The sequence below is a fragment of the Microplitis demolitor genome, chromosome 5 (genome assembly GCF_026212275.2).
Source record: "Microplitis demolitor isolate Queensland-Clemson2020A chromosome 5, iyMicDemo2.1a, whole genome shotgun sequence".
NCBI classification, from domain to species: domain Eukaryota; kingdom Metazoa; phylum Arthropoda; class Insecta; order Hymenoptera; family Braconidae; genus Microplitis; species Microplitis demolitor.
Window position 1 is genome coordinate 19951834 of NC_068549.1, and position 26852 is coordinate 19978685.

Genomic DNA, 26852 nt, shown 5'->3' on the forward strand with positions numbered 1-26852 from the left:
TGTATATGTATGTATATGGCATATATTAGGTAATATAGTATAGATAAAGCAAGTTGTTGTTTTCATTACCCGTCAAGTCTAGGTGATGAATGACAAGTAGTTGAGTACTTGAGACTTTAAAGTAACCTCTGTCTAGTACTCTACTCTGGTATGCATATATTAGTGTAGTGAACTCTGTAGTTGGTAAGCCGTTTGATTATTTTATGTGTTTAAAGTACCAAGATAAATAAACAAGATATATGATGATAAATGATGCAATATATATATTTCAAGTTTTCGGTTTGAAAATTTAATTTTCCAAGAGAAATTTACCCATTGTAATATTTACAGAAGCTGCGTAAAAAAATGACAATAAAAAATTTTGTCACATACCATTTTTTTAAAATTTAAATTCACGTGGTTGCGGTAATTGGAATTCAATTTTGGTTCACTGTTGGTTAAACTTGATTCAATAAATGGACTATATAATTTTAGTTTGATAAATTTATTCAGTTGTGGTTTAAAATTCTATAATTAAATTTAATATATGAGCAAATTTTTTAAATTTTTTTTAATGGAAAATGATTAAAAATTGTTGAGGTAATAAATGGCTTTGGGCAACATGAAAGTGTACTTATAGGTATGATGAATTTAAAAAAAGGGAATATGAAATGAGGGAGAAAATATTTAATTTATAAAAGTTAGGTAAAAAAAAATTGTTGCGTTAATTCTATGAAAAATGGCTCATAAGTATGATATGTGATGGTGCAAAGTCGGGTATATGTATTTTATAGTCCGGGTATAAGCTTGACGTTAATGTTTCGACTACGGATATAATATAAAATTTATAATCTAGCAGATTTAGTGAATGGACTTGAAGCATTTAAATTTTCTGCGTATTGTAAAAGCTTATAGTTATATTGATATTTGATATGTGATATTTCATATTAAGTTTTTTTTAGCTTTAAAATCATACAGTGTCGACATCATTATTATTATTATTATTATTATTATTATTATTATTGTCAGTACTATAATATAGCAGCAATAAACTTTTATAGAAAAAAATACTAAATGTCAACGCGTGAATAAACGAATTGCCGCGTCTTCATTTTTTTATTTCAACAGCGTGTACGTGACAATTAAATCGATACCTGATTTTTATACGAATGATATAAAAAATTTTTGAATGTTGACTTTGTTTAAAATTATAGATACCACGTTTTACGTCAAAAAAAAAAAATATTTTTTTGAAATTTAAAAAAAGAATAAAGTAAAAGCTAAAGAAAATAATAATCAATAGTTTTAACTACGTGTAAAAAAAATTGTTGAAAAAAGGTTAAAAAAGTGTTGACTATTCTAAACATTAAAACGTAACACAATGACGAACGTTTTTTAAACGATTTTCAAACTTCTGACAATATAGAGAAAATAGCAATTGACTCAATATACGGAGAGAAAATTATGGTAACAGTTACAATATATTATGGGAATGGTTCCTATAATGCATGGTAACCGGTTTTTTTCAAATGTTGATTATAGGAACGGCACCCATATATATTATGGTAATCATTCCTATAATTATGGGTGTCATTCCCATTTGGTATCGGAATAGTTCCTATGAAATCATGGTAATCGTTACCATATAATTATGGTAATAATTCCCATACATTATGGTAATAATTCCCATACATTATGGTAATCATTACCATAATATTATGGTAATGGTTACCATAATATTATGGTAATGGTTACCATAATATTTAGAAATTATAATAAATTTTTTTTTGTAATAAGCGTTTTTGTGTATACTTAAAATTTTGTAATTTACAAAAAAAAACGCTTCTTACAAAAAAAAAATTATTATAATTTCTAAATATTATGGGAATTATTACCATGATATTATGGTAACCATTCCCATACTATTATGGTAACCATTACCATAATATTATGTTTATGTTTACAATAATATTATAGGAATAGTTACCATAATATATAGAGCTTATTCCCATATACACTTAGGAACCATTACAATGTGGTTATAGGATCGGTTACTATTTGCTTGTGGAAACTATTCCTATGAGTATGGTAATCATTACCATGATTCTTTCACATCCGATATGGATACTGTTACCATAATGATAGGAATTGTTCCCATACTTATGGAAACTTTTCCCAGAAAGTATGGATCTATATCCCATAATCCCAATTTATTATTACCATAACGGTCTAGGATGATATTTCATAAACGTACTAGGAACAGTTACCATAATTTTCTCTCCGTGTACTACAAATTAACATTTCTGTGCAAAATATGTTCAGAAACAACTGATTTTGAACTATTATATTTATTGACTTTTCTCTTGAATTCTCAAAAGTTTAAAAAACGTTCAAAAAAAGTTCGCCGTTCTGTCACATTTTGAAGTTTACAATAGCCGACACCTTTTTACCTTTTTTTAACAATTTTTGTTTTACATGAAGAGTGACAGTGAATTTGGATTTAAATAAAATCCGTAATCACTCCCGATTTTTTACAGTGTACTAATTCTACAAGAACATATTTTTATTCTTCTTTTTAGCTTTAGAAAGCTTCCTAAAGCAAAAACGGCCTATGATTTTTTTTATTGTCAATTATTTTGAAAACTTATTTCAGAGCTAAAAATAAAAAAAAAAAATTTGAAAACTCAGAGGGCGGGCGGATGACTTGAATTATGGGTCCTTTGGCCTTTCAAAATTTTTTTCCAATTTTGAGTTAAAAAAAAAAAAATCCAAAAACATTGGCTATGAAAAAAAAAATCATACGACTTTTTGGTTCTAGAAAGTTTTCTAAAGCCAACAGGACATATAAAAATGTGTCTTTTTAAAATAAGTAACGCGATATATATTTATCATAATTTCAATAGAACAGTTAAAATATTAATTTAGAAAAAAGAATATCATTAACGGAATAAAATTTTTAAATTTATCAACCATAAACTCGATGATTTAAATTTAAATTCAGATTTAAATTCAGTCAAAAATATTTTATAAAAATTATAATAATCATCATAATAATATATTTTAAAAATATTACACCGACTTTAACATATTCACCATACTAAAATTTTTCTCTGTTGAAAACAAAAAATTTGCGTTAAAAAACTAGAATGATTTAAGACATAAACGTGCAAAAAGCTTTGCTAATTTTCTTACTGAATACACTTATGCAAATTAATGTACGTTGGGTACAATCCAAATTCAGTTGGATTTTTACCATAAGAGTTATCGACTTCATTAGTGTTTCAAACTTTACATGTTTATGCATATCTAAATATTTTTATTGTCTTATTTATTATATTTTCTCTACCATTTTTCTTTTTTTTTTTTTTTTCAAAAAAAGTTTATGACACGATTGTTAATTTGTACAGTACGCAAAACTAAACATTTTTTTTTTTATTCACAAATCCGCTCTTTCCGTACAATTCGTAACCAGTCATAATGAACCACACGTTTTTTTTTTTTTTTTTTTTTTTTTTTAATGAAACTTACTGGTACCAATTCTATTCAATTTTCCTGAGACTTTTTACATTCACCTCTCGTACGACATGAGCGAAAAACGTATCGTATTTTGATGTAATTTACGGCAATTTTTTTTGTGAATACAATTCAATTATTGTTATAAATTTTTTAAATATTGCTTCATGTTTTTAATTTATTATAATTATTAAATTCAAGTAATTACGTTATTTTACTGTATGCTAATTTTTAATTAATATGACCGGCGATGAGGCATACGATTCTTTGACGTCAGTAATTTATAATTAATATAAATTTAATTTTCAAAAAAAACTCGTTACGTCTCAGTAAACGTTTGATTATTAAATGAAAATTACTTGGAGTTAATGGATAATTTTAATATCATAGTTGCAGATAAATTCGTCAAAGTAACTTTCAAGTCGCGATAAAACCCGCATGGGAAAAGTTAACTTTGATATCTTCGTAGTTACGGCGCATCACTTATTGTTGTAATTATGTGATGAGTTATATTCAAAGTCATATTGCATATTATTAATTTATGAATGTAATATTCAGATATTATTTATCATCAAAATAATTACTTTAAATTATGATTATCAGAATATATGTGAAGGTAAAGACTGAAATGAAAACATTCTGTAGGAAAAAATTTTTTTATCAAAAGCATTCACTTATTATACAAAATGATGGGGCAAGTTGGTCACCTTATAAGTTTTTATTTGATTAATTAATTGGTGTTTTTATTTTAATAAAAAATATCAATACTGTAAAAATAGGGAGTGAATGTGGATTTTATTTCAAACTGAATTCACTCCGTCAATTGGAGTACCGGAGTTTAAAAAAAAATCACTCCGCATGCGAATAGGGATTTTTTTTGGGCGGAGTGATTTCGGAGTGACGCGGATTTTATTTAAATCCGCATTCACCGGTCCGGAGTTTTAATACTTAAATAAATTTATATTTAATAGAAACAGCTGTTAATTATAAACATAATTATTTAAATAAATAATTCATTGAGATATTAATAATTAAACTTAAAACATTATCTTTTTAATTTATAAAATGTTTTAGTAATTCACTAAATTATAATTTCATATATATAATACATAGTGAAAATATTAAATTATTGAATAGCTGTAGTGACATAGTTTTTATGGGAATATTTTATATTTCGGTGCAATATGAAATGTTATCTCGTGGTATGGTTGATGTAAGTCATACGACAGTTTGTGTCTCAGTGTAATTATATTTTTGCAAGTTTTATTATCAGCTGGTTATAATTTTTAAAAATAATTTCGCGTGAATATATGAAAAGGGAGCTCGTAATTATTTCCGTATTCAATATAAATGTCTAAATATCAAAGACCTAAGCTCACTTTATTAGTAATTTTTTTTATAATTAATATTTTCCGAAACTCCTTCGGAGTGAAATTCACTCCAAGGTAATTAAATGAATAACAAATTATCCACTTCGCGTTCACTCTGCAAATTTTTTGCAGTGTAGCTGGTTTCTTATTTTAATAAAAAATATCAATAGATAATTTTGATGTTTAACAATTTACATAATTTTTTGAAAATTAACATCGAAAAGGGAGGGCCGAATTGTACAACCATTTTACCCCTTATCTTGTAAAGTATATAATAAAACTTTTATATTTTAAAAGATAAAAAATTTTTTTGTCTCCCGACTGATGTCTCATTTCCCCCGAGTCTCATTTTGCCCAATCTTGTATAGTGAACTTGATTAATCAAAACAATGTCAACTTTGAGTTATCGAATTCAATGTGTCGGCAAAATCATTTATATACATTTTACCCAACACTTAACAGTAATGTAACACACAGTTGTTCAAGTAAACACGTTTTGCTGACACATTCTAAAACAAACCACGTAACATTGTCTTCTTCAGACCCTTTCATGCTAAAGTAAATAACAATATACTATTTCTTTACCTCCCATATCCTTTTTGAATTTCAAAATTTATAATAACACGTTCAAGTTAAAATCTATTTATTTTTTTTTTTTTTTTAAATCTACAAATTAAAATAAAAAAAACTTTTGTCTTATCAAGATGAAAATGACGCTAGAAAATCGATGAGCGTGAGATAGAAAATTTTTCTTTTGTATAAGATCTGCATATATATCCGCTGGAATACAGCCTGAATAACATACAAAATTTACACGCCCGTTGGAATCTCGAGACTTTTGTTTCATTGTTTAACAAAGAAGAATCTGGGCTTGATATATTTCGCATATTTTTACAAATATATATATATATATATTATAACGGTGGGCCCTGGCTACTTCGTGTCCAATAGCCACGAACCACAGTTACAAAATTTCCCGGTTAATTAATTAATTATTAATTATGGATATAGATTTTATTATTTTATTTCTGGTTCTGAATGCGGGAAATAAATCTCAGAGGTGGGTCGACTCGCTCTGACCGGACACGCGGCTGAAATTAACTTATTCTAAAGAACGCTGGTGATAAAAGAAATTTATTTAAGGCGTAATTTAATTATCATGTACAACTAATTTTATTTAACCAAAGCCCAAATATGTACAGAATTTTCCCCTTTTCTTATAATCAATGAATGTCCAGCGACAGCAAATAAATATATTTATCCGTAGTTATTTAATAGACACGGGGTAATAAATTAAATGATTATTCAAGTAGAATATTACGTTGAAGAGAGAGAGTGTATGATTTATATTTATATAATTTTAATTGTAAATCTTATCTGGATTTATATATCGACGACGTACAGGCGGGATCGGACGACGCTGCATCCTGGACCTCCTCTCTGAATCCTGAATGATTGTATTGGACTTGATGTTGGGTGCACTCACAATCGCTTAACTAATAGTTTAATTAAATTTTGGTTTTGTAAACCAGTTAAATAAGACAAATTTAATTTCCACAAAGTAAATTGAACGAATACAATAACGAGGCTGACGTTATTAGAGCTTCCACTTCAATGTCTCTTGAAATCTTGAACTTCAATTCCTTGCCTGCCCTTGAATCGCCTTTTTTATCTAGTCGTCTTAGGCCCCAACCTCCGATGACCCCTACCTAATTATGCGCACATGACCAATTTACGGTCACCTGCTGCGTGGAATCATCCCCTGTGGTCTAACGCCTAGCTCAGCCAAACTCGGCAATCAGGCTGTAACGAGAGAGAGAGAGAAAGACCAAAAACCAACAAGGACAGCGAGAGAGCCACACTCTCACGTCGTACCAATGCTGCCCGGTTATACTCCCCGTCGCCAGACTTGAGATTGGGGCTCGGAAGCTGAAAGAAAGTTAAACGGTTTTCATCAGCCTTTGGCTGCGCCTGGGCAATTTTAAATCTGGAACATAGTGATTGCCCAAATTTTTCCCAGTCTCTGATTTTAACTCGACGACCAAAGGACTAATGATTTTATTCACAATGGCTGGTCCTAAGAATTTACTAGCCAAACTAGACGAATATTTATCGGCTTTCTTACTCAATTTCCGATTTGGGTAATATACCGAATCACCCACTTGCAGTTTGGGTGGTTCTTTAAGTCCCTTATCGTGATATACGGCTTGCTTCTCACTTTCTCTTCTCATTACTTCTTCAATTTTATGCCGTAATTGATCAAGGCGATTAATTCGAATACGCCACGCAGTATCATCAAGATCCAAATCATCTATTTCGAGTCTAGAAATTTTACCCGACAGCCGTGGTTCTTTGCCATGAACCAAATAGTATGGTGACATATGCAACGAAGCATGATAACTACTATTGTAAGCAAGTTGAAATTCGCCTAAGTGCTCATCCCACGACGTCTGGTCCTTCGAAATAAATGCCCGAATCATTGGTTTCAGAGTACGGTTAATTCTTTCAACCGGGTTACTCTGAGGATGCGCGATCGCGGTTGGTACTGACTTTACTCCCGTTTCTTTTAAGTAATCTTTAATCTCTTGATTAATAAATTCTTTGCCGTTATCTGTGATTAAAAACAGAGGGTATCCCCAGCGTGAGAAAACACGACGTAAACTTTTTTTAATATTTAATCCGGTCTGTTTACGAAGTCTGAAGACCTCAATAAAACGCGTATACAGGTCTTGCACAATCAACACATACTGATAACCGGCTTTCGATCGCGGAAATGGGCCAGTCACATCGGCAGCGACTATGGCCCAAGGTTCGATAGGTTGTCGCGTGCGCATCGGCGCTTGAGACGAGGTCTGTTTATATTTGACCTTTTTACAAGTTTCACAGTTCTCAACATACTCGCCGACATCGCGATACATACCAGGCCAGTAGTAGCGTGTGCGTATCCGATGATACATCTTATCGCGACCCAAATGACCCGCGTCCGGTACATCGTGGTTTTCTTTTAAAATATCGGGGATCTCACTCTCAGTTAAAACCAATTTCCACGCATCTTGATCGTCAATATACTCTTTCAAATAATCAGGTTTGTAATATTCTAATCTATCTTCACTATTTATACGCCAATCAACAAAATTCTCAGGATATTTTCTAACATTAGCTTTCTTTATATCGTACCACGAGCGAACTTGAATATGAACAAAATCTACGCCTTTAGTTTTAATCTCATCGAGGACTTCGGACCACTCTACAGGCTCCTGGTCCTCGTATAGACGCGACAAGGCATCCGGGCCTTCATTCTCGGTTCCACGACGATGTTCGATCGTAATTTGGTGGGCCAAGAGTTCCATGGCCCAGCGGGCAAGCCTACCGTTCGGGTTTTTTAAAGTATGGAGCCATTTTAATGAAGCGTGATCGGTGACTACGACAAACGGAAACCCTTCAAGATAACATCTTAATTTTCTTACGGCCCATACAACCGCCAAACACTCTTTCTCGGTCGTAGTATAACGTGTTTCGGCACCTCGTAACGGTCTACTCAAACATATTATAAGGAACTCTTTTCCGGTATGTGGTTCCTTTTGAACCAAGAACGCGCCTAGACCCGTATCACTCGCGTCAGTATATAAATAATAAGGTAGATTTGGCTGCGGTACAGCCAAAGGTTTGGCATTGACAAGAGCTTGTTTAAGATCTTGGAAAGCTTTTTCTTCCTCCTCACCCCATTTCCATTCCGTATTAACGCTACACAATTTATTCAGAGGTCCTTGGACCTTCGCGACATTTTGCAAATGCCTATGGTACCAATTTACAAGCCCGCAGAAACTGCGTACTTGCTTACGAGACGTTGGACGAGGGAAATTCGCGATAGGTGCTATTTTCTCAGGGTCAGGTCGTAGACCCTCGCTATCTACAATAAAGCCCAGAAATTTTACCTCAGATCTCGCGAATTTACATTTACTTGGATTAATTAATAATCCAGTCTCACGAAAGATTTCAAAAACAAGAGATAAAATAGCTTTATGTTCATCGTAATTCTCACTAATAATTACCCAATCGTCCAGGTACGCAAAAACTTTTTCAGTCCAAGAACTCGGCAAGTTTCTCTTGTGTACTTGCTCGATAAACCTATCGCGAAGCTTATCCATGGCCTTTTGAAACGTTGATGGTGCTCCCGCGAGACCATAAGGCATGCGAACCCATTCAAATTGCCCCCTACCCTCGACAGAGAAGGCAGTATAAGGAATGGATTCCGGTGACATTAAAACCTGATGGAACGCTTCCTTGAGATCCATGGTTGTAATATACTTCGCGTCATGTAAAGCACTTAAAATACGTAGCATATTAGGAAGAGGGTGCGCAGGTAAAATAGTATATTTGTTGATTGGTCGATAGTCGACACAAAAACGCCAACCACCCGAGGCTTTGGTTACCATAACCGGAGAACACGACCAGAAACTATTACTAGGCCTAATATAACCTTTCTCGAGCAGTTCGTCTATTTGTTTATTTAATTCCGCCGCAATAACAGGACTACGCCGATACGGACGGATTTGAATGGGTTTAATTCCCGGTTGTAAGACGATCTTATGCTGCACGAGGTCAGTTAGACCTTGGTTCGGTAACTCCGCGAATTTAGACATTTCCGATTCTAAAAATACATCAAAGTCTTTCTGTTGATCCGAAGTCAACGTTTGACAACTAGTTTGTTTATCACGACAATTTATTAATTCGAATGGATGACTTTCGTTAGTGTCTTTAAATTGCCAAGTTTTCGTAGCGCAGTCGATAAATATCCCAAACTGAAGAGCAAAGTCCATACCTAGGACTACTGAATAACTCAGGTCCTCGAGGACACTCAAATACTGCTCTCCTGCTATTGTACCGATTTGAATGATGAATGGAGCTCCCCCAATAGTCTTACATTGGGTATGATTCGCAAGAAGAACTCCCCGACGGTTTGTATCATCCTGTTGTAATTGACCAGAGCTAAGCTCACGTATTTGGTCATACACTCGCCGATTGATGTAGGATCTCTCACTTCCTGTATCAATAATACCGTTCACTTGCACCCCGAATATCCAGATTGACACCGGTATACGAGCTGTAATTGTTGGTGGAACAGGACCAGTACCCGCATAAAATTTGGTCCGAGATGCAATACGATTGGCGATACGTGAGGGTAATGTTTTATCTCTGAGTATGGTAGGAAGATACGACGCGCGCGAAGGCGAAGCACACGGTGGTGGAGAGCTATGACTAAGAGCTGGACCTTCAGGTTCTAATCCTGGGTCCAATTCATCCTCCCACTCTTCTTCAGTCTCCTCATCACTCTCAAGTGGTTCCAGACCACATAAATATGGCATACCGGGGACGTCTACGAAACTTGGTTCTTCCGATTCGTCTGAACCAATTGACACAATAAAATCGCTAGCCTCTAAAGTCTCTAAGATTTTCGGATGTATTCCGTTCGGATCATTTTCAACCGAAAGAACAGAACGATCAAGACCGGCACAAATTTCTTCAAATAAATTATTAGACATTGGTAAATTAACCATGGGCGGTGCTTCTTCCCTCAAGCCTTCCCAGTGATTAATTTCGTCAGAATTTAAAATAGAATAAATATTATTTGAAACGGACAATTTATTATTTACAACAGACAAATTATTAAAAATCGATAAACCGTTCGTATTATCATATATATCGCAAAACTGCGTAAATGGATTTTCTTCAACATCCAAATTTTCTAAATTACTACCACTACTAAATTCATTATCAAAGCAAATTAAATCTTCAGTAACATAATTTAGATTATTTTCAAACGATAGTGGGCTGCGCAGGTCAATTAAATTGACCTCAGTCCCAAATTCATTTTCATTATTATTTGAAACGGAGCTCGCTATTTTCGCTATTTGATTTTCTAATACTACATCACCTATCAGTTCACCATTAGTTGACACGACCGGACCGATAGTACGCTCTAAGCCGCCATCAGGTCTCGAAAATAAATTTTTCTCAATTTCATAATTAAATTCTTTATCTGGACCGACAGTACGCTCAAAGCCGCCGTCAGGTTCCGAATTAAAAATTATTAAATTATTCGAATTACATTGTTCGATCTGACCGACAGTACGCACCAAGCCGCCGTCTGGTTCCGAACTAAAATTTATTACATTATCTGAATTGAATTGTTCGTTCTGACCGACAGTACGCACCAAGCCGCCGTCTGGTTCCGAACTTAAATCTATTAAATTTTCAATATTACTATCTACAACTGGACCGACAGTTCGCTCTAAGCCGCCGTCTGGTACCGAAATTAAATCATTTACATTATTTGTTGAAATTCTTTTAAATTTATTTGGTTTGTTCAACCAGAACTGATGTGAACGATAGCTACTAGGGCTCCGATTTCCCCTTCTTATTTGTTTTAACGATTTTCTAGCTTTCACGCCCTTTTTCCTCGGGGAATAGGAGGGCGAAGCTAGTTTTTTGACAGATCAGTGCGACTAATCTCGCCAGCACTGGTCGGTTGTACCTCGACACAATGGTTGTTTACATTATCAATATTATCATAATTATTATTAACATTATTATTATTACGAACAAAACGATTAGAACGGTTTCCACGATTATTACGATTATCATTTCTTTTAAAATTATTTGAATTTGAATTCGGGTTTCCCCTATTAACATTATTTACATTTGGTTGCCCACGATTTAGGTTATAATTGTTGCCATTATTATTAAAATTATTATGATTTGAATTAATATTTGACCGAACGGGAACGTTTGACGGACGTAAATTTGAACCTGCCGTAAACCCGGACCTAAATGAATCGGCATTTAATTTAAAACAATTTTGTCTTACGTGTCCTATTTTAAAACAATAATTACAGACATCTACTCTGTTATTTATACACTGTTCAGATAGATGACCATTTTGCCCGCAGTTAAAACAAAAGTAATGGTCGGAATTACGACCAGCAGTAACTTCACTAAATGTACGCGATATGGCGTTTGAGTTGCCATTATTATTCGTGTTATAGTGATAACGTACTCGATTATTTGGAAATCCATTTGACGATGCATTATTTTGCGAGGTTTGGACAGTAGCTGTAGATGCGCAAACAATTAATTTGCCGTCCTCTCCCTCTCTAATTTCCTCGATAACGAGTGGTTGTTTATCATTCATCATCTCAACCAAAATTGGAGTACGCGGGAACGAATGTACTGCTGAGAATCGCGATTTTTCTTTTGTCTTAGCGTGTGACTTATCGAATGGCTCGGACGCGCGTTTATTTTCTTCTAGTAGCACGGCGGCCTCATGTAATACCGATAAGAGGTCATCATAAGTGTTTACTGACCTAGAGAATACTAAGGTAGAAAGATTCCTAGGCAAATGATTACGGATGCACGTAACCTGTTCTGATTCAGGAGGTGGGTTACGCATCTCATTATATTTTTGTTGAACTCTAAACGTAAAATCTATTGACGATTCACCAGATTCTGGTCTCAACTGACCAATTTCCATCAATAACTGAGTGTCCGTCTTTTGTGAGCCAAATGCTCTTAAAAATTCCCGTTTAAAATGGTCATAATCAGACCAATGTCTGCTGTACACGTCGTACCACTTAGTAACTTTCCCAGTAAAAACATATCCAAGAATTTTCACGAAATCCGTTGTGAGCCAACCCTCACGAAACGCCATGGCTTCAAATGAAGTCAAGAAACTATTGGCTGTTAAATCGCCTTGCGGAAAACGTACTGGCCACGCTCTGACAATTTCTCTTATATCGCGCCATTTACGTAGCGAAACCGCCGCGGCGTTTGGTATTAACAGATTATTCGCCCTAGGTTGGTCATAGTATTCTTGGTGTCTTTCCTGACCATTATTAATCCGATATCCAGCGTTTCTTTCATCAAAATTATTATTATTACCAGCAAGTGAATTATCCCGTAATATTTCGAAATTAATATCATAATTATTACCGTAATTATTTATTGGTGGATTATTATTTTGAATTTCGCTGGGGGTATTGCAACAATAGTTATTGCCGTTTAAATTATTATTTAAATTATTGTTATGCACTCCACTAGGATTAATAACGGGGTGATCGTTACTATTATTGTTTAAATTATGATTATAATTATTGTTACTGAGACCGACCGTATTGTTACGAACATTATTAATTCCACTGGTACTTGGTTGTAAATTTACCGGGAGGGCTGAGGTCGTAGCAGCCCTATTTTCATGATTCAAGTGACCTGTACTACACTCCCCGTCGCCAAAACTGTGAGTTATCTCGCGAACAGTTTGTGTAATTGTCTGTACAGGCACTTGCGGATTGTTCACCGGTTGCGCGTTCATAGTTAAGGTCAGATTTTGTAGACAATTTAAAATCTGAGCCAGGACAGCCTGAGTTGTCACTTGATCAGCCTGTGCGGAAACTGGAACGGTGCCAGGCAGAAAAACGGATCCCGCATTAGGCTGAATTTGTTGAGGAAGTACCGGTGGGGGGTTTTCTATGAATACTTCGTCCATAGACGCCCGTAAATTATTAATATTTGTCAAATGTAAATTTGATTGTGCATTTGTATTTACGGCCTGTGGGTCGTTCATTTGAATTGACCCAGACGATGTTGTAACAGTAACTGGTGTGGTGATAACGGTACTGGGTAGTGTCGCGGTAGTAATCGGTATAGCGGTGGTCACTGTCGTGACCATAGTCGTGGTAGTTGCTACCATATTCCCCAAGCTGCGCCTTACTGGCGGTCTAACTTGCTGTGGGGTGTCCGAAGTCACGATCAGGTTAGGTAAACCGGGTAACGGATTGGGATTCGACATCGTTGAGGTCGCTGACGAAATCGTAGTACTTGATGTTATTGTGCACGTAGTCGAGGGTGGTGAATGCACTACCCTGTTCTGATTCCTACCGTTTGAGGAACTAATTCCTTCGAAGATTATCTCTTCACTTTCCCGCCTACCCGATTGTTGAACCGAACGCTTAGAATTTTGACGCGTCAGTGGTCGAGTATTACTCATAGTATGATTATTGGGACTTAATTTAATTTATATTGGCTGGTAAGACAAGCAGCTTACGAGCCCCAACAATATTTAAATATAAAATTTAATTACCGGTAGTAAATTCAAATAAGTTAAAATATTTCTTTTGTAACTTATTAGGATTAAAATTTATTTACCGGATTAAGAATTTATTGTAATTACTAGGTGACGACAGTTATAACTCGGTAATCCCTAACAATGACAGTTTTTTTTTTTTTTTTTTTTTTTCAAATTAAATTAAATTTAATTTAAATTAACTATAATGGTTTAAGTAATAAACCACAAATCTATTGAATTTTAATTTGTTTAAAATTGTTATAAAGAAAATTTTAGACAATGGCTAAAATTTTAAGCTACTGTTTTATTTTATTTATTAGCTGATAATTTCTAATCTTTCCGACGCTTAAAGCTTCAAGCCCTGAATTCTATTTTGAACGATAAGGATTTTAGCTATTTAGTTTAATTTATTTGATTGAAAGATTTACTTAGACTTAAGTCTAGTGAGTAAATTATTTTTAAAATTTGAATATAATATTATTTTTATCGAACAATTATATTGCAATGATTCATTCACTTAATGAATTTTACTTAAACTTATTTTAATAATTCAAACAGTGGTTTATTTTAAACCAAAGTAATTAAAATTATTTGTCTTTGTTTTATTAAAATTTTACTTGTGATTTTACTAATGAATTTTCTTTTACGATTTTAATTCAATTAATTTTATTATAACAAAAATTTACTGTCACTGTTAGTCTAAAATGTATAAATTTTATTTACTAATTTATTTTATTTTACTTAGTTTATTTTACCCGAGAATTTACAGCAAAACTAACAAGCGATTTTATTTTATTTATTTCTCTGGGCTTAGTATTGTACCTATTGTTTGTACTACGAGTAACGCGTACGACCAACGCGTAAGACGATGACCTTGTCTTGGTCTTCACGAGACCACCGGAATTTATCGATTTTTTTCACTACCACGATTTCAATTTTAATTTTATTCTTTTCACTCGGTATTTTATATTTTTAAAATTTAAGTATTTTACTCACTATTTAGCCAGTTAATATTTAAAGAAATTATTATAATTTTTATAGATTTAGTTTAAATAATTTTGGGCAACCAATATATATATAATTTAGCACAGTATCAATCCAATTTATGATTTATAATACCAGTATTTCTCTCTTCAACGGTAAAATATTTAATTAATTTAATTTTTCAAAATTTTCCAAATTTAATTTTACTTTATCACCAGGTCTAGAATTTTCCAAAACGAGAAAACCGAGTTGGGCGCCAAATATAACGGTGGGCCCTGGCTACTTCGTGTCCAATAGCCACGAACCACAGTTACAAAATTTCCCGGTTAATTAATTAATTATTAATTATGGATATAGATTTTATTATTTTATTTCTGGTTCTGAATGCGGGAAATAAATCTCAGAGGTGGGTCGACTCGCTCTGACCGGACACGCGGCTGAAATTAACTTATTCTAAAGAACGCTGGTGATAAAAGAAATTTATTTAAGGCGTAATTTAATTATCATGTACAACTAATTTTATTTAACCAAAGCCCAAATATGTACAGAATTTTCCCCTTTTCTTATAATCAATGAATGTCCAGCGACAGCAAATAAATATATTTATCCGTAGTTATTTAATAGACACGGGGTAATAAATTAAATGATTATTCAAGTAGAATATTACGTTGAAGAGAGAGAGTGTATGATTTATATTTATATAATTTTAATTGTAAATCTTATCTGGATTTATATATCGACGACGTACAGGCGGGATCGGACGACGCTGCATCCTGGACCTCCTCTCTGAATCCTGAATGATTGTATTGGACTTGATGTTGGGTGCACTCACAATCGCTTAACTAATAGTTTAATTAAATTTTGGTTTTGTAAACCAGTTAAATAAGACAAATTTAATTTCCACAAAGTAAATTGAACGAATACAATAACGAGGCTGACGTTATTAGAGCTTCCACTTCAATGTCTCTTGAAATCTTGAACTTCAATTCCTTGCCTGCCCTTGAATCGCCTTTTTTATCTAGTCGTCTTAGGCCCCAACCTCCGATGACCCCTACCTAATTATGCGCACATGACCAATTTACGGTCACCTGCTGCGTGGAATCATCCCCTGTGGTCTAACGCCTAGCTCAGCCAAACTCGGCAATCAGGCTGTAACGAGAGAGAGAGAGAAAGACCAAAAACCAACAAGGACAGCGAGAGAGCCACACTCTCACGTCGTACCAATGCTGCCCGGTTATAATATATATATATATATATATATATATATATATATATATATATATATATATATGCAAAAATTAGTAGGGTGTTTTTTAGGCAAAATTTAGCTTAAAGCAAAAACATACTCATGAAAAGTTTTCACAAGCTAATTAAGATTAATGGATAAAAACAATCAGAGTGTAACGATGCTACAGCTGGTACTAATATTTTTTCGTTACATTACTAAACACACTTTAGTCAATATTATTAAAGTTAATATCGTGATGATCTAAATTTAAAAAGGGTAACTTTTTAAATTTTTTTCACACAAAGTTTATAAATTATTAAAAATAGCTGACTGTCAATTTCATACTTTGATAAATTTAAAAAAGTATAGAAACTTGTTTCTTTTTTTTTTTTTTTTTTTTTTTTTTTCACAATAATAAGGATAATAAATTGATCTATCTTCATTATTGATAGCTATAAAGTTTGACATATTTTTTTTCTGAAACTTTTTTTAATCTCCCTAATGAAAATTAAAAATAGATTGTATAGAAAAATAAAAATTAAAAAAAATTTTTCGATAAGTTAATTTGTAAATTAGATAAATTATGATACTGAAATTAATGATACTAGCGTTAGGTGACGTTTAATAGTTTTTGGATTATTTTAAAAATAATAAATTATAAAGAAAAAAATATTTTAAAAAATTGCACCTGTAGATCTTTAAATTTTTTACATGTGCAATTTTTAGTTTTTGGTTTTTTGCAATTGATTTGGTGAAAAAAAAAATCCGAAAATTACTAATTGCCGGCTAACTTCAGGATCATTGAAATTACCCAACGTCTAATAATTTTTGGATATTTTTAAATACGTTAAATTGAAGAAAAAAAATATTTTAAAAAATTGCACCTATAGTTTTTTAAATTTTCTACATGTGCTTTTTTTTTTTTTTTTTTTTTTTTTTTAATTTAAATTGTTGAAAAAAAAATTCCAAAATTGTCGGCTAATTTCAGCATCATGATAAATTTTGTTAGTCATTAAAAATATTGATATTTGTGAACAGAATGTTCTATTAGCTCCTTTTTTTTTAACCAGAAATGTCAATTGTATTTTTAAAAATTTTTAAATACACTGTAAAAAAAACTGGGATAAGTCCAGGCGGTGTAGCTGTTAAAATTTTCGGTGTTCAAATATTTTTCGGTGTTTAAAATATTTAACTTTGTGAATATTTTGACTTACTCGATCACGAAAGTTAAACAGTATTTTTATTAATTAATTAATTAAATTATCGGTGATTAAAATGGCGGCAGTAAAATTGTGTAATTTTTAAATAAAATACGTGTAACATAAATAATTATTTAAATAAGTCCATAGCAAAATTTAAATTTCCTCCAGATAATATTAATTAAATTTTCATACATTTTTTCTCTAATTTCTATACGTGGAGTTTTTTTATACCGATTTAACACCGCCAAATTACACCTTCTACACGTGTTATTTAATTTTAACCGCGCGGTGTTAAATTGAGTTGATTTTTAACACTGCTTTACAGTGTAGTAAAAAAATAAATGATTAAATAAAAAGTTCAGTTTATTGAAATTTTATAAAATACTCGGACACGTTGTTACTGCAAGTTACTTTAATGAATTCAAAAATAAAATAAAAATTTAATAACTTTTACTGATTATAGAAAAAAATAAGTACTAATTGAGAACATTTATAATCTATGTGAATATGATTATTAAAAAGTTCATTTCATAACTTTTTCTCGGTGAATTAACTTTAAATGTCATGACGAATTGCTAAGTACGGCGTAATCTTCTTTAAAAAAAATTCATTCAAATTATTATCATTGTTACAACTTTGATAACTCAATCATATATTTCTGAAACTCATTAAAAATTTTCTATCTAGACTAAATTAATCGAAAAAAAAATTTTCAATCAAATTTGAGTGTGAAATTTATTTTCAAAAATTTAAAATCCCAAATTATTTGTAAACATTATAAATTTTACAAGTAATTTTTTTTATATTTAAAGTATTGAATAAATAATTATTAACTGCATCATATTTATGTAAGGTAAATATTAAAATTTATGACTAAATCCATCGATAATTAACGAAAACATTGAATTAATTAACGCGTACAGTAAATATTGTCATGTTCATACATTGAATATAATTAATTAATGCCGTACAATTAATTAAGCCCAGACTAAATTGCTGGGATAGTTAAATATGAAATAATTTACAGTTTTATCGGATATTAAAAAATTTTTTTCGGATAATTAATCTGCCGATAAATAAAAAAATTAAATAATAAACAAGCGGAAATAAAAATAAATTTGTTTGGTTTTAGTTTTCATCGATCGTAGAATGAAAGCGCAGAGGTGGCATTAAAAAAAAAAAAAATAAAATACAATAAAATAATTTTTAAAAATTTTATACACTGTACAGTGGTCATATAAAAGTTCAAACAACATATTTTATAGATATAAACCTGCAATATATTGAAATACTCTTAGACGATTTATCGTTATCCAATAACGCGACAGCTATGAAGTTTTCTGGATGCAAGTTGTAAAGAGCCAAGAAAAGTAAAGTCTCGAGTAAAAAAGAAGGTGACATTTTTTGTACTCGTTGAAATATCTATTGAAAATAGTATTTTTCAGAAAGACATGGCGTAGATGAAATAGGGCACGGGAAAAAATGATGCTCAAAATTTGAATAGTTTGTAGTTTAGTTTCGATTTAAAATTAGTTTATTCGATACGAATATCAAATCCGGATCATTATATATATTACAAAATGGCTATTATTTATATTCAAATTTGATACACATAAAAGGGCAAAATTTGTAATTTCGTATATTAAAATTAATATGAAAAAGAATTGATAAATTGATATCTACAGTTATTACTATTCAAATAAACATTGAAAAATTTTAAAAAAGAAGAACCGAAAAATTAGTAAACGCACATATTAATATATAAAGATCTAATATACGAATTTTTCATTTTATTATTTACCACTTATTCTATATATGTATATAATAAATTAATTTATAATAACGAATAAATAACATTTTATATTAATTATTAGTCAATGGGATAGAATTTATAAAATAAGAGTTAAAAATTTTTGGTATTTTTATGAGCAACGAAATCAGTATCTAGTATACTAATTTTTCATTTTATTATTTACCACTTATTCGATTTATGTATATTGTAAATTAATTTATAATGATGAATAAATGATATTTTTAGCTAATAATTGATCAGTGATATCGAATTTATGAAATAAAAGTTTGTAACTTTTTCAATTTTTGGCTGGAAAAATCAGTATCTAAGATAGCAATTTTTAATTTGACCAATCATTACTTTTTAATAGATTCTGCCATAAATTAATTAACTTTCACTATTAAGTCACGTATTATACCTAAAAGTAATAATATTAACTTACTTTTTGAAATAATTGACAGTAGTTTTTAGGAATCTACAAAAATTAGTAAACTACTTTGCATTAAGTACATAATAGTACTAATTATTGATAACAGATTCCACTTTTTACTATTAATTATTAATTTTTAGTATTCTCTTTTTTCCGTGCGGTATTGAATTTTTTATTTTTGTTAAATTTTTATTAATATTTATTCTCTTTATTTTTACTGTCATCCTCATTATGAATGCATTGTCGTGAAAAAATTATTTAACACAGTGTTAGTTAGCTTTCATGTGATATGTAAATTTATTTGCTGTTTTATCGAATAAAAAATAAATTTTTAAAAAAAAAGTTAATGGTAATTCGAAATTCGGAAAAAATATTTTGAATAATGAATAAAGAGATTTTTAGTTCAAGATTTATAAACAGACGAGAACAAGAAAAAGAAAAGCTGGCGAAACTTTGATGCACTTTGTTTTGCGTTAATATTCATAAATTGTTTGATATTCAAAAAATATAATTAACAGACACGTTTACAAAATGTCAAAACAATATATCCGTCAGTTGCACAACACTCCTTAATTAAACCTTTATTTTCGAAAATAGTAATTACTTAAAACTTGAATTTACACTGAAAAATATAATGAAATAATAATTAGAAATTTTAATTACTCGAAAAAAAAGTCTCATTAAATTTTTTATCATTATTTCTAACAAAATTAATTTCATTTAAAGTTTTAATTTAAACAACTTATTAATTATCAAGTTTATGAAAAAATTCAATGAGTACTTTTTTGTAGGAAATTTAATTTTAAATAATTTTGGTCTGATACATTTTTATTGTATCATTAATATATAATGCACAATTTAATTTTAAAGTAACCAGTTTACATTTAAACTCATAATATTTTATTCCATCAATTATTTTCTCTCTTTAATTTAAAATTCTGACTAAACTATACAAAATAAGACAAATATACCCTTATACAATTTTATAGGAAATTAAATTTTCTATAAAAAAGTATTCTTTAACTTTATCCGTAAATTCAATAGTTAAGTCACAATTTAAATCCAAAGTAAAGTTTAAAAAATTAACGATCGATTTTTGAATTTTGACAAAATTTCACATTGAATAATTTAAATTATTATTATTGGATAACATACCTGTCAAAAGATATGACAACTAGAGTGAATGTGCTCGAGGCAACTGTCACATTTGCCACAAAATTATTGACCGTACAGTAAATAACGCCAAATGGCCAATTTGAGTTGAGCATAAAAATGAAATTGAATCCGCAGTTTAATAGTGACATCATCAAATCCGCAATTGATAAATTTACAAGCAGATAATTCGTCACAGTCCGCATTCTTCTATGCGCTGAAAAAAAAAAAGAAAGGAATTTTTATAAATAAAAATTATTTATTTTAAAAAATAAGTCACATAAATTCAAAATCAATTCCGGATATCAATGTCAAGACTCAATAATCCTTTTATAATTCGAAAAATTTATATTTTATATTTGATATCCTGGGTTCTATTGTTGAAAGCATAAAAGGGAATTTCAGTAAGCTGAAAGTAAATGCAAGTATTTGCTGACCCAGAACATGGATACACTTTTGAAAACATCAAACTTTCTTAGTATCAAACACTTTGCTTTTGATACTTTTCTTATCACACACTTGTAGTCCAAATCGTGCATGAGAGTGACAACAGATTCTATTTACGGGACAAGTGGTTTTATTTCAAAATCTCAAAACAACTTCTTCAAGTATTATCAACTTGTTAATCTAAACAAATACTCTTACCCGACAACGTTGTATTAAAACTTTCCTTTACGAGCTGGTTCAGCTTTTATAGCTAAAAAAAAAAAACTTAGTTTCGATAACAATCCCAAGTAATCTTATCGAAATACTTTTAAATATTTTTAAAATTAACGGCATTTTTATATTTTTGCTAATTTAAATTTTAGATTAATTTCATATATTTCAAATTGTGGTAAAACAGAAGCAGTTTTTTTTTCTTTTTTTTTTTTTTTTGAAAAAGCTTTTATCTGGATTTCGTCCGTAAAATTTATAGAAATTTCAGTCAATTTGTTCTTGAGTTTCTATGAAAAATATGAAAAACAAAAAAAAACAAAAAAAAAAAAACAAAAAAAAAAAAAAAAAAACTCTCAACTCTGTAAATTGTAACAATTGTAGAAAAATTCATTTAAACTCCATGAAATATTTTTTTCTAATTCAAAGACAGATGTGAGTTGAAAAAAAAATTTGAAAAATATCAATTTGTAAAAATTAAACTTTTAATAATTATTATTTAAAATTTTTAATTTTAAAAACAACAAAATACAGAAATAAAAGCTCATGTCATCCAATTAACAACTAATGGACGTTCATGACGTAACCCATAGTCAGTATATATAAGTAAAGCGATGGCTGTTAAGAGGATTTTAGAACTTGATCCTCGATTTCATTGTGAAGACCATGACAGCCAGTATGTGCTTTATCCTCAGTATGGTTAGCTTAAATTTCAGGTCTGAATTAACATCAGTCTATCGGTTAAACTAACAGACTTAAGTCTATTCCTCAAAAAATATTTACATGACTTAGCATTTATTTTTTCTCTCACAAATATTTCATTTATAAACGATAAAAAATTTTCGCATGATCAATTCCTTTATTACGAATAATACAAATTCGATTAGAAGCTCGAGCGCTTACTATCAAGCTCACAAGTGTGTAAATTTCGTTTCGAATTTCCTCTCTTCTATTTCCTTTTTAATCATTTGTCACCTCCGGTGAACGTAAGTCTATTTAATTACAAATTCATTTATTTTTTATATTCATTTATGTTCAGTATTTCTAATTAGTTATTTATTTTATTTATTTATTTATTTATTTATTTAGGGGAGGGGCAAAACGGGGTACCCCCAAAATTTTATTAAAAAAAAAAAAAGTTTTTTTTTTTGTCTAATTACTGTATATCCGATATATTTGCGCATTTTGAGCCTTACGCATGACACCTGGGGCAAAATGGACCAGCCGGAAAATCGAAAAAATGATTCTTTCAAATTTTTATCATCAAATTAAAAAAAAATTAATATATTCATTCATTTTTCGGCTGATTTTCTGTAGATGGGAAAAATTTAGCCACTAAAAATATTCGAAAATAATATTTTCATTATTAATTGATAACAATTCAATTAAAAAAAAAAAAAAAAAAAGTTGATCATTTTTTGGAAGGGGGCCTCCCTGTCCCACAAAAAATTTTTTCTGCCTTGGTATTCACCAATGATGTGAAAAGTAATTTTTCTTTATGTATTTTACATCAAAAAAAAATTTAATTTAATGAAATTTGATCAACTTTCAGGAATTTTTTTCTTTTCAGCTTTTTTTTCAGAGTACCCTATTTTGCCCGCCAAAAGTAAAAATTTTATTTTTTAACGGCAGCTAAAAATTCTGTCTATTTACCTTAGAATATCATTAAAAAAAAAAGATTTAGCGTATTTTAATCTTCAAAAACTTAGTATTTCCTTAGGTACCCCGTTTTGCCCCCCCCCCCCACCTTCTCTCTATAAAATTCAAATATTAAGAGCTAGAAATTTTTTTTTCAATGTTATAAAAGAAAAATATAAAAAAAAAGTCAAGGTTCTTTAGTATATCGATTTGCATGCCACTAAATAATTGTTTTCACGTGCGATCATAACAATAAATAACAATTAACTGTTCAATATCTTTTGACGCGGTACAATTTAAACGTTTACTTATTACAATTTCTCAACTATTATTTTTTCAGATATTAAAAAAAATTTTATTTATTCAATTTTTTTCTTAATTAATTTTGGCAATCACATAAAAGTGAGCGTTAATTTCCTGCAAATTAATGATTTTTAAATTGACGTCAAATTTTTTTTCTTCCCTTTAGTGACAGAATTTGAATTAAAAAAAAAAAAAAATAATAAAAAAATTATGGCTTGGATTAAAATAAAGAAGCATATTTTTAATTATATATTATCTTGGACACGCTCAAAAATTTATTTTTTTATTTTAAAGTTTATATTTATGTCGATGATAATGTCAAGTTTGTCATTTCTGGTAAATAGTTTATGTTAATGCGCATGTTCATATTTTTTAAAAGTGATAAGCGTCCAATTTACCTCAAGGAAAGTATCAATTCAAGCCAAGTTCACGGCGGGACTGTTTATTAGTGTTTGTTAAAATAATTTACAAAAAACTAAATCGAAACATAATTCAAATATCGATAAAAAGTGTAATCGGTAAAATGGCTAAATTGATTATGATTTTAACAATTTTAAATTTCGCGCCAGCTATTTTAGCTGTACCCGCATCTTCATCAACTGGAAAGTCGTCAAATTTGTCTGCTGATTTCATTAAAAATTTAAAGAACACATACCCAGCTTTACAAAAAGAATCTATGTCACTTTCTGATTCAGGAAAATCTAATACTACTGTGCCCTTATCGATTATTTCTGAGATTGTGTCCAAAGCCATAGATAATTACAAAGGGGGATGTATGTAATAAATGTTTTTTTTTATTTTAAATTTCTTGTACCGTAGGTGCCAATAAAAATAAATGACCATCATTGGTACTTATTGCAAAGGTAATTTAATTTGCTACAACTTTGATATGAATAAAAAAATTCGTGGGATCAACATTTCAAAATTTATAGCCGTTTGAAATTTTTCAAAAACCAATAAAATTTACTAATGGTAAAAGTGACCATATCTCTTAAACTATTGATCTCACGCAATTTTTTACTCAGACAAAAGTTGTAGGAAATTAAATTTCCGTTTCAAAAACCACCCATGATGTTTATTTATCTCATAAATTACCTGACGTATATCTAATTAAAGTTCAATTCACTGTAAAAAAAAATCGGGAATGAATGCGGATTTTATTTAATAAAAAAAAAAATTATTTTGCAGCATCATCAACATCAAAACCTCCATCAAATCTATCGGAATTAATAATAGGATTTATAGCAAATGGTATCACAACAGGTTTAAAAGCATTGTTAACACCAGTGGCAATTTTGCTTATAATAATAATAAATGTCGTAAAACAATTGCTGCAAGTTGTGTCATGGATAGTTGATGCATTGCTTAAGACCCTTCTCGATGGATTAGGTATGGGCGAATTAAAAACATCACTCGTTAAGCTATTAACACAAGTAGAAGATCTCGTTAACGATTTACTGGATACAATCGATGACTTGTTGGAACAATTGAGCTTAATTAAAGATTTCGATAAAATAACCAGTGGCATGAGTCGTAGAAAACGTGACACTGCAGAATTTACTTTGAGACAGTTGTGGAAAGGTATTAAACTATTTTTAAAAACCGGTAAATTTGCCGCCTCTACGGCAATCAGCACTGCAACGTTACCGGTAACTTTACCACTTAAAGCGGCTATGTTGCCAGTTAAAGTTGCTGCAGTTCCGGTCAAAGCAGCCGGTAAAAGTTTATACAATCAACTTTCAAGTTAATTTTATTTTTTAAAATTATCAATAGAAAATTGCAGTAAAAATATCTTTAGAAATTTTTCGGGTTTAATTATTCAATTTGTTTTTTATTTTAATTTAATTATCATATTAAATATATTTATTTTTCTGTTATAAATATAATTTATTGATAAAATATAATTATTTATTTAAAACTTACTTTTATTTTTTTTTAGTTTAAATCATTAATTGTTTAAGATAAGAAATATGAAGGTTGTATGATAATTGTTATTATTATCATTGTTTACTGATAATTATTGCTAAGTGTATACGTTCGGAATAATATTTGAAAATAAATATATTAGTGAAAATAATTATTTAAACTTTTAACTTAAATTTAAAAAAAAATAACAAGTTTTTTTTTCTTGACTGAAATAAAATTTTATCGAATTTGTTGAATTTACGGGTTGAGTAATTGAGTACACTGTAAAAAATTTCCAACAAATTTTACTATGGGCGTATTGTAACACCGGACCATAAGAAAACTGGCAAAAAATTTACAAGTATCCCATAGTAAACGGTATGCGCAGACGACACAATCGGGACCTATGCGCATACGTTTACTATGGGACACTTGTAAATTTTGTATCAGTTTTCTTATGGTCCGGGGTTACAATGCACCCATAGTAAAATTTAATGGGAATTTTTCACAGTGTAGTATTTTGTAGAAAATTTACACCCCGACGATCAAAATCGGTTCATCTGTTCAAAAGTTAAAAAATATGTACATACATACGTACGTACGTACATACACTCGGACATACACTCGGACATCATCTTGAATTTAGTCAAAATAACTTCCTAGAACCTCAAAACGTCGACATCTGTTGGAATTTCAATTTTCGCAAATCAGGGTGAAAACAATAACTTCCCGAAATTTTTGAAAATCATCGATTTTTTTAGCGGGAAGTTAAAAATTTAGATGAAAATTTCGGGGGGACCTTTCTGCCCCACCCTGCCCTAATACATTTGTTTTTCTAATTACTATACGTGGAATTTTTTTTTACACCGGTGTTATTTTATTTTAACACCACGTGGTGTTAAATTGAGTCTATTTTTAACGCCGCTCCTTTTCCAGTGCAATGAAATTAAATTGTCAACTTATTCATAAATTGTGATATATTAAATTAATATAATGAGTTATCTATCAGAGATACGATAAAAATGTATTGAAAAAAATTTCTTTAGAATTAAATTTCCTACAAAAAAGCATTGAATAAATTTTTTTGTAGAATCAATATTTCATAAGTTATTTGAATTTTAACTTTGATAAGAATTTTATTAAAAAATTTTCCTATAAATTTTTTTTTCTTTTTTTCATTTATAAAATATAAAATTATAATTCAGTGTACATCAATACTATAGTGTATACAAAAGTATCATTATCATATAGAATATGTATGAAATAATTATACCAATGGAAGGAAAAAAATAAATACAAGTTACAAATAGATTTGAATGATCTCGCGTAAATAAACGTGATGGTAACACACGATAGTGAGAACTGGGTTGACAAACACATCGTCTGCATCACGATGTACGGTATGTTATTAATGCAAATGTTAGAAGAGCAGGAAATAGTGACGCTAAAAGCCAGGGAAAGGAGGAAAGCGCAACATACAAGATCAAGTGAGATTATTTTTACTGTCCTCAGGATTCACTGAGTTGTTTTATTTGTTCGAGTTAAAGAAAGGAAACAAGCTAAAGATTTAGAACAAGGGTA

The 26852-nt window shown here is 30.4% G+C and overlaps 2 protein-coding genes across 2 annotated transcripts in view; one reads left to right on the forward strand and one right to left on the reverse strand.

Annotated features, from left to right (window-relative positions):
* Nucleotides 1-26852, reverse strand: part of LOC103579482 (tachykinin-like peptides receptor 86C) — a 50246-nt gene that overhangs the window by 12327 nt on the left and 11067 nt on the right. The window contains exon 2 of the mRNA XM_053739021.1: nucleotides 20775-20988. Within this exon, the coding sequence (XP_053594996.1) occupies nucleotides 20775-20988 (214 nt within the window). The remainder of the gene's footprint in view (nucleotides 1-20774; nucleotides 20989-26852) is intronic.
* LOC103579481 (uncharacterized) lies at nucleotides 23813-25163 on the forward strand. Its single transcript, XM_008560889.1, has 2 exons — nucleotides 23813-24139; nucleotides 24555-25163. The coding sequence occupies exons 1-2, from the start codon at nucleotides 23890-23892 to the stop codon at nucleotides 25112-25114; spliced, it is 810 nt and encodes a 269-aa protein (XP_008559111.1). The 5' UTR covers nucleotides 23813-23889; the 3' UTR covers nucleotides 25115-25163.